The sequence below is a fragment of the Chrysochloris asiatica genome, unplaced genomic scaffold, assembly GCF_000296735.1.
Source record: "Chrysochloris asiatica unplaced genomic scaffold, ChrAsi1.0 scaffold00068, whole genome shotgun sequence".
In the NCBI taxonomy this organism is placed as follows: Eukaryota; Metazoa; Chordata; class Mammalia; order Afrosoricida; family Chrysochloridae; genus Chrysochloris; species Chrysochloris asiatica.
Genome location: NW_006408586.1, coordinates 7,830,136 through 7,839,908, shown reverse-complemented (window position 1 = coordinate 7,839,908; position 9,773 = coordinate 7,830,136). Strand labels below are relative to the sequence as shown.

At 35.0% G+C, this 9,773-nt stretch overlaps 1 protein-coding gene across 1 annotated transcript; it reads right to left on the bottom strand.

The window, feature by feature from the left end:
* Nucleotides 1-7,908: 7,908 nt before the first annotated feature.
* On the bottom strand, nucleotides 7,909-9,304 carry LOC102833281 (5-hydroxytryptamine receptor 1F-like). Its single transcript, XM_006864652.1, has one exon. The coding sequence runs from the start codon at nucleotides 9,266-9,268 to the stop codon at nucleotides 8,168-8,170; it is 1,101 nt and encodes a 366-aa protein (XP_006864714.1). The 5' UTR covers nucleotides 9,269-9,304; the 3' UTR covers nucleotides 7,909-8,167.
* Between the last annotated feature and the right edge of the window lie 469 nt (nucleotides 9,305-9,773).

The window sequence follows — 9,773 nt, the reverse complement described above, 5'->3', positions numbered from 1 at the left end:
AGGTTACAAACGGGAATCACACTCAGCAGAAAACAGAAAGCAAAACTGACTTGAGATATTCAAAATTGATATTGCTCCTTCTTAAGAAATGATCCATCAACCTTCAGTATCTGGATAAACTGTTTATACTGTGGAATTTAACCCTGTGGTTTATATTGTAAAGCAAAATGAAGCAAAATTAGAACAACAAAGCACTAAGTAATCAGGTTAATATTATTCTTAATCAGACCTAAAATAAAGACTATATTTTACAAACAAGTGAATTTTGAAATACAACTTTTCCTTGCATTTTATGATAAAATATTTCATTGAATTTAGTATCCAATAATTTTACTTCCTATCATTCTTTGAAGTCCTGGTGTGGCGCTGTGGGCTAATGTGTCAGACTGCAAAGTTGTTTGAACTATAAGGTTGGTGGTTCAAGCTTACCAGAGCACCTTGGAAACCCTATACAGGGTCTCTATGGGTCGGACTCAACAGCACTTAACAACAACAACAAATCATTCTTTGGCCTTCTGCCCTCCCTTTTGGATATCCTTCATCTGAAAAGATTTAGAAGAAACAAGGCAAAAATAAAACCTCCTATTATTTTTCTGGTGTTGGCATAGTTAAATTGTAGAAGATAAGTGTTTATTATCTGAAATGTAACCATTTTTATGATATTTATATCTTTCATCCTTAGATTTACTAGTTAAATGCATGAATAATTACATTATTATATTTATTATGGATGCAAAAACTATTTTCTTTTGTTGTGTTGTTTTTTTCCCCACACAGAAATAATAAACTTGATTCTACCTTAAGTTTTGAGGGGAGAATAACTTCTCTGTCAGTTCTATTATTTTCTTGAATTTGAGTATCATTCCAATTAAAAACAGAGTCTCTGTATATAAATGAGCCTCATCCTACTAGAATTTTTTGAGGGGGGAGGTTAATGGACTGTTTCCCATGAAGTTATTGTTGTTAAGTGCCATCAAATCGATTCCAACCCACAGCGACCCTGTATAGGGTTTCCAAGGAGCAGCTGGTGAGCTTGAATCACCAACCTTGCAGTTAAAACGACTTTGCAGTCTGACTCATAAGCCCACAGCACCACACCAGGACTCCCATTAAGTGCCCCACTATAAATATATAAATTTATGAACTGGAAGAATGTAAATTCATTTAACAGATTATGTTAACTCTGCCAAGGTCTTGAATAAATAACCCACCTGGTCGCTGTATGGCAAACATTTTGCACTCTTCTACTAACCATACATTGGAAGTTCAGATTCTCCCAGTGTCACTGAAGAAGAAAACCTGGTCAACTACCTCAATAAAGATCACAATTAATAAAAGTCTATGGAGCATTTCTACTCTGTAACTTAAAAGGTCTCCATAAGTAGTAATCAACTTCATGACAATGAGTCTTTTTTTTTTTTGGTGTGAATGAACAACTCATAGGATAATTTTTTTAGTAAGTAAGAAACAGAAAGGGAAATATTCAGAAAACAATGAGGCATGGCCAATCTAGCATAAAGACAGTAGTAGTAGATAAAGAGAACGGAGGAGGACAAAGAGCGGTGGTCAGAAAATGTAGTCAAACTTCATCTAACCATCAATTTTGTTTGGTCTGGACTTGGTTAGATTGCTTATGAGCTGACATGTCTTTATGTATTCAAAACAAAGCTCATCAGTTCAACAACAATGATTTCCTAATTTTACTGAAGACAATGTTAGCACAGTTACTCATGTCCCTCCTTCAACCTGCTCATTAAAGTCTTTGCTATGTTCTGTGGCTCCTACCTTCATATCCTTTCTAATCCATTTCTTTTAATTTCTACTGCTAGTGTCAGGTTTCGAATTTCACCATCCTTTGTTGCATTATTTATTAATTTGCCCTTTATCAAGAAGTCACAGTCTCCAGTATAATCTGATCAATTCATATGTTAAGTGCCTTTGAGTCGGTTCTGACCCATAGTGACCCTATGTAGGGTTTCCGAGGAGCGGCTGGTGAGCTTGAGCTGCCAACCTTGTGGTTTAAACTGAGTTTGCAGCCCAGTGCATTAACCCACAGCGCCACACCTGGATTCCATTCAATTCATATAATCATTTAAAAATTACCTTAAATTTGTCATATTTCTGCTACAAATAATCAGTGACCATGCACTGACAGAAAAAACAAAAATTTACTGTACACTTATTTTTCTGACATTCAGAGTCAAAGACAATAATGTCCAAACTCTCTTTTCATCTCCTTTCCCACTCTTCCTCCAAATACCTATCAACGTCATTGCTATTTCGTGAACATGCCCCACAATATACTTGTGTGGTCTGTAAACTGATGTTGTCACCAACTGGAATAAATGCTTTCCGTTTCACTTGTCTAAATGCTGCTTATTTGACTATCATTTAAGATACATTCTTTGCAGAAATTTCCTTTTTTTTTTTTCCTTAAGCATATGTGTTCAATTTTTCTTTTGAACCATAAGACTATGTAAACAACTTCCATGTAATATCTTTAGTTTTCCTTGTCTAGTATTTTTTTCTCATTTCTCCTTTCAGATGGTAAATTTCTTAAGGGAAGAAAATACATTTTATTACCTCCTGTATGTCATGTAGTATATGACTCAATGCCTTGTATAAAATGGGAACAGATATTTGTTAGATTCAGTTTAGTATGTTATAGATATGTTAAGATTAACACATTCTGAAGCACCCCATTAAGAAAGACTGTTAAAATAATGGTACAATTTTATAACAACATAAAAGCCACTGGGATGGCTTGTGTGTTTTTATTGTGTTGGAAATAATGCCATTGATATTTCAAATACCAGAAGGATCATCCATGATGGACAGATTTCAGCACAGCTTCCAGACTAATACAGAAGGACTAGAAAGAAGGACTGGACAATCTATGATGGGGTTTCAAAAGTTCATGGAAATATTCCATTGTCTTTTAATTACATTTTCCACAAACTTTTGAAGACCCTCATAATTCTAAAAACATTTTCCATGAAAACCTTATGAAAAGCAGAACATTGTCTGATACAGTTCTAGAAGATGAGCTCCTCAGGTAGGAAAGCAATCAAAATATGAATGGGGAAATGCTATCCCTTCAAAGTAGAGTCAACCTTAATGATATGGATGGAGCAAAGTTTTCAAGACCTTCCTTTGCTTATGGGGCATGACTCAAAATGAGTAGAAACAGCTGCAAATATCCATTAATAGTCAGAATGTGGAATGTACTAAATATGAATCTAGGAAAACTGGAAGTCATCAAAGATGAAATGGAATACATAAAAATGATATCCTAGGCATTAGAGAACTGAAATGGATGGATATTGAATATTTTGAATGGAAAAAATCAATATGGTTTGCTATGCTGAGAATGACAAACTGAAGAATTGCTTCACATTCATCATCAAAAAGAACATTTCAAGATCTGTCTTTAAATCCAGTGCTATCTGTGATAGGATCATATCTACACACCTTGAAGTCCTGATGTGGTGATGTAGGATAACTAGGCTGCTAACCCCAAGGTTGGTGGTTCAAACACATCAGTCACTCCTTGGAAACCCTAAAGAGGGCCGCTATGAGTCTGAACTGACTCAATGACACTTAACAACTTTAGAATATAAGTCAATATGATTATCATTAAAATTTACACACCAATTACTAATGCCAAAGATGAAGAAATTAATTTTTTTATCAATCTTGCAGACCTGCAAAAAAAAATTTTTTTTTTGATAAATTTTTTTTTTTATCAAACTTGCAATCAATGTACATTATAAATTCTGGTGACTGAAATGCAAAAGTTGGAGGCAAAGAAGAACAGTAATTGGAAAATATGACCTTGGTGATAGAAATGACACTGGAGATCACATGGTACCATTTTTTTAAGACCCCAATGGCTTATTTGGAGCCCTGGTGTGGCTCTGTGGGTTATTGCACCAGACTGCAAAGCCATTTGAACTGAAAGGTTGGTGACTCAAGCTCACCAGCTGCTCCTCGGAAACCCTGGACTTGATGGCACTTCACAACAACAACAAACAGCTTATTTATTGCAAATACCATTTTCAATAATATTAACCATAACTATACAAATGGACCACACTAGATAGAATATACAAGAATCAAATCAAGTACATTTATGAAAGAGATGATGGAAAAGCTCAATATTATCAGAACAAAGTCTTCATAGAGAGTATCAATTGCTTATATGCAAGTTCAAGTTGGATCTGAAGAAAATTGAAACAAGCTCATGAGACCCAACTATAACCTTGAGTATATCCGACCTTATTTTAGAGATCATTTCAAGAGCATATTTGACTTACTGAACACTAATGACCAGTAACCAAAAGAGTTGTAGGGCGAGATCAAGGACATTGCACATGAAGAAAGTAAAAGGTCATTAAATTTACAGGAAGAAAGAAAAGACTAAACTTGTCAAAAGATAACTACTCTTGAATGTAGAGTAGCTAAAGCAAATGGAAGAAATGATGAAGTAAAAAAGCTGAACAAAAACTTCAAAGGGCAGCTTGAGAAGACAAAATAAAGTATTACAATGAAATGTGCAAAGATGTGGAGTTAGAAACCAAAAAGAAAGAACCTTCTCAGCATTTGTTAAGATGAAAACATTGAAATAAAAGTCCAGGCTTTGAATTGCAATAGTGAAAGCCTCTAGCGTAGTGGATTATGAGCTGAGCTTCTAAATGTAAAGTCAACAGTTTGAATCTACCAGCGGTTCTGTGGAAGAAATATGAGGCTTCTGTTCCTGTAAAGAATTACAAGCCTTGGAAACCCTATAGAGATTCACTATGAGTTGAACCGACTCCACGGCATATAACAATTAACAACCAAATTGGCAGCATATTGAATGACACAAGAAGCACAAAAGAAGATGGAAAGAATACATTGTCACTATACCAAAATGAATAGTTGATGTTCAACCACTTCAGGAGCTACCATCTGATCAAGAATTGATGGTATTAAAGAACACAGTCCAAGCTATAATGAAGGCATTGGTGAAGAAAGCAGTTCCAGAAAATGATAGGATAACAATTAAAATATTTCAACAAACTGATGCAACACTGGAATTGCTCATTTGTCTATGCCAAGAAATTAAGAAGATAGCTACCTGGCTAACTGACTGGAAGAGCTCTGTGTTTGTGCTCATTCCAAAGAAAGATAATCCAACAGAATGCAGAAATTATGGAACAATATTAATATAACATGCAAATAAAATTTTGCTGAATGTAGTTCAGAAATGGCTGCAGCAGTACATCAACAGGGAACTGCCAGAGATTCAAGTCATAATCAGAATACGACATAGAACAAGGAATATTGCTGCTAATACCAGATGGATCTTGACTGAAAACAGACAATACCAGAAAGATGTTCAACTATGTTTTATTGATTATCTGACTGTGTGGACCATAACAAAATATGGATAATATTATGATGAATGGGAATTTCAGAAGACTTAAATTGTGCTCCTGTGGAACCTGTACATAGACCAAGAAGCAGTTGTTTGTACAGAACAAGTGGATATTGATTGGTTTAAATCAGAAAACCTGTATGCTAGTTACATTGCTTCACCAGATTTATTCAGACTGTATGCTGAGCAGATACTCCAAGAAGATGAGTTATATGAAGAGAGAATGCGACATCAGGATTGGAGAAAAGCTCATTACCAACCTGCGAAAGAACGATGACACAGACTTGAAGCACTTACTAATGAATATCAAAGACTACAGCCTTCAGTATGGATTATGCATCAACATAAAGAAAACACAAATTCTTATCAATAAGCAACATCAGGATCAACCCAGAAAAGACAGATGTTGTCAAGAGTTTAAGTTTACTTGCATCCATAATTAATATCCACAGAAACAATTGTGAAGAAATCAAATGATGTATTGCTTTGGGCAAATCGGCTGCAAAAGACTTAAGTATTAAAAAGCAAACATGTCACTTTGAGGACTACAGTGCACCTCACTGAAGCCATGGTATTTCAAGAACCTCATATGTGTGTGAAAGCTGGACAATGAATATGGAGGACTAAAAACAATTGATTCATTTAAATTATGGTTTTGAAGAATATTGAATATACCATGAAATGCCAAGCAAATGAACAAATCTGTGTTGGAATAGTATAGCCAGAATGCCCTTTCAAAGTGAGGATAACAAGACTTTCGCTCATGCCCTTTACATCTTGCATGGGAAAGTAAAGGGTCAGTGAAAAAGAGGAAGACTCTCAGTGAGATAGATTGATACAACGGTTGCAAACATGGGCTCAAGTATCAACTACTGTGAGCCTGGCGCAGGATTTGCTGTGTATAGGAACCGGCTACGTGGCCCCTAATAACAACATTGTTTTATAAATGATCTCGTTTGACCATTGTTGTCATTATTGTTGTCAAGCATTGATAAGTTGGTTCTGACTCATAGCGACCCTGTATAGGGTTTCCAAGGCTTTAAATCTTGGCAGGAGCAGAAAGCCTCATCTTTCTCCCTCAGAGCAGTTGGCAGACTCGAATTGTGGACCTTGTGGTTCCCAGTCCAGTGACTGTGGTATAGAGCCACCACCCTTCCTTGTTTGACTATAGGCCTTCTAACAGGTGACCTTTCTTGTCCAGATGAAATTGAATTATCTCAGAAGCATGGTTCTATTATTTTCAAATTCCTTCATATACATGATAGAGAATCTTATGAAATTGCTGTAGCTTACTGAACTAGTATAGGAGCAAAATGTGTATTTGTTTATGTGTGTGTATAATTTTCATTAGGGAGATATGGGTCTTTGCTTAGTCCTTTCTACCAATAGAAAAACTAGGCATATTTTGAAGTTAGTAAAATGCTTTAAGAGTTTCTCTCACATTGTCTCTAATAAAAGGGAAATTATGTTTAAATAAAATATATATCACTGTTTATGTACAAAGTAGCAGACATATTTTAATTAGTAACTAAACTTATTAACAGCAATAGAAATGAAATATATTTTACATTTAAATAAAAAAAAGGAATATAATAAATGTAGTTCATACTTAGCAAGTTAAATTTTAATCCTAAATAAATGTGTAGAATTATAATACCCTATTCTCTTCCCTTTTGATTTATGGCTATTAAGACAGGGTTTTGATTTCAAATACTGATAGTATATTGTTAAGAAAATATTACTCTAAGAATTTATGTTGAGGAATCAGAATATGTTAAGTAGCTCAGAATCCAAAATTATTTTGTACTCTTTATAACACTATGGAGACCTGGTATGGCACCATAGGATAAGCACTGGATTGAGAACTACAAGGTCAGTGGTTCAAATCCACCAGTTACTCTTCAGAAACCCTGTACAGGGTCACTGTGAGTTGGGATCTACTCAGCAGAACTTAACAACATAATACTATGGTAAGTCTTTATTAACTAAATACAAAGACAATATTAATTCTAGGCTTTTATATTTAATCCAGTCATACAAGTACTAAATAAGAGTTGTTTTCTTTTCCTTTCCTGTTTATCTAAGGGTAAGATGAAGAGGGAACAAGAGTGGTTAGATAGGAGAAATGTGTGCTTTGTAATGATTTGTATCTCTGCTAAAAAAAAAAAAAGGAATTATATAAAAACCAATAGGATAATATGGAAATTATGAATGGAGGTATGTTTCAAATAATGTTATAAGAAATAAACCTGGAAAATCACTATCATTAATCACTGTCTTTTTCCATATATATATAGTCTTGATGTGGTGTGTCTTTCTCCATATATATATAGTCTTGATGTGGTGCTGTGGCTTAATACACTAGACTGCAAAGTCGGTTTAAACCTCAAGTTTGGTGGTTCAAGCTCACCAGTTGCTCCTCAGAAATCCTGCATACAGTTCCTATGGGTCGGAACTGACTCCATGACACTTAACAACAGTTAAGGAACATTGCCTAGGGAAAGTATTGTTTATATTTGTTTAAAATTACTTCCTAATTCTGAATACCCTAGAATTAGAGTTGAAATAAATAGATTTAAATCAATAAACTTTGTATTCACGTTCCTATTCAAATATTAATTTTGTTCTTATCATTATAGCGGTTTTCATATATTCCTTTTTAAAAGTTTAAATGTTTTATCATTTAACATTCATTTAATTATCTCCCCCGACACCAAAACCACTCCTTGATAATAATCTTTCTTAAAACTAACATCGACATCGCACAAGTTTTTGGAATGCTTTCTTAAAATCTTCATTAAAGATTGTATAGATTAGTGGATTTATAAGGGAATTGAGATATCCAAGCCATGTCAAAAAATTGGACATTTCTTCAGAAATTTTACATTTTTCACAGACATTAACAACCAATTCTTTTACAAAAAAAGGAAGCCAACATATTACAAATGCACCCAAGATTAATCCCAGGGTAGTGGCTGCTTTGCGTTCTCTCGTGCCTGAGATCTTTTGCCGTCTCCAAGATTTTTCATGCTTGAATTCAGACCTAGTGCTTTTCACTGTGCTATTAATTTTATCGAAGTCCGTTGATGGCTCAGATAAAGACTTTTCTAGCATGTAAGGTGTGGAGACCAGTCTAGTGCTTTTCTCACCACTCTCCAAGAGGATCTGGCCATTTAGCTCCTCTTTTGCAATTCTACTTGCTTGCCTCTTGTGGTATAGTGTCTTTGCTGCTCTATATATTTTATAGTACAGGATCAGAATCAATGCTAGTGGGATGTAGAAAGCCCCAAATGTTGAATAAATAGTGGAAACAATATGGTCGTGCTTGATGATGCACTCATCATCTCGGCTAGTTCCTTGGTGCCTCCAGAACAGAGGTGGCATTGAGATCAAGATAGATATAATCCAAACTACTGTAATCATGATGCCAGCATGCTTGGGAGTCCTCTTTCGGGCATACTCGACAGCATCTGTGATTGCCCGATACCGATCCAAAGCTATAGCAGAGAGATGCAGAATGGAGCATGTGCAACAGGTGATGTCAACACTCAGCCAAATGTCACAGACCACTTGTCCCATAATCCAACTCTCTCTTACAATATACACAATGCTAAAGGGCATCACTAGGACAGCTACAAGAAAATCTGTGACTGCAAGGGAACAAATTAAATAATTGGCTGGGTGGTGCAGCTTCCGGGTCACAATAATTGCAGCAATCACAAGAGAGTTGATAGTCGTTGTCATCAGTGCCAATCCAGAGAGAGTGAGGGACACCAGTATTTTGGATGGAATTCTGTTTAGCAGTTCTTCTGAGGTCAGATTTTGATCAGATGAATTTAAGAAATCCATTGTTATTTGTTTTAAGGATTTTTATACCTGAGAAATGGATACCTGTAACAAAGGAGGAAAAATAAAGTTCAGAGAAGGTTTTAAAGTATTTTTTCCCTTTTAGAATAATGTATATACACACACACATACATGCACACACACATACACACATATATATTCCCCAGGATTGAAAAAATGGAGTTCAGATTATATGTTTTATTTTTCTTTTCATTTCAATGAAAAATTCAGTGAGGACAGTAATAAGCAATAATTTTCAAAACATTTATTAATCAGCTACAACAACTTTTATGAATAAAGCAGCCTAACATCTCTACCATTATAAAATGACTTGTAACTGCAATACTTAAAGTATGTTTACAGTAACATTAAAAATGATAAACCATTTTTACTTAATTCAAAGTTACAGTAACAATATTATCATAAGGCTCATGGAGAACAAGGAACTTGTAGCATGTTTTTACTCTAGGATGCTGTTGGTGCTGTTAGCTATTGAGTTGGTTCCAAC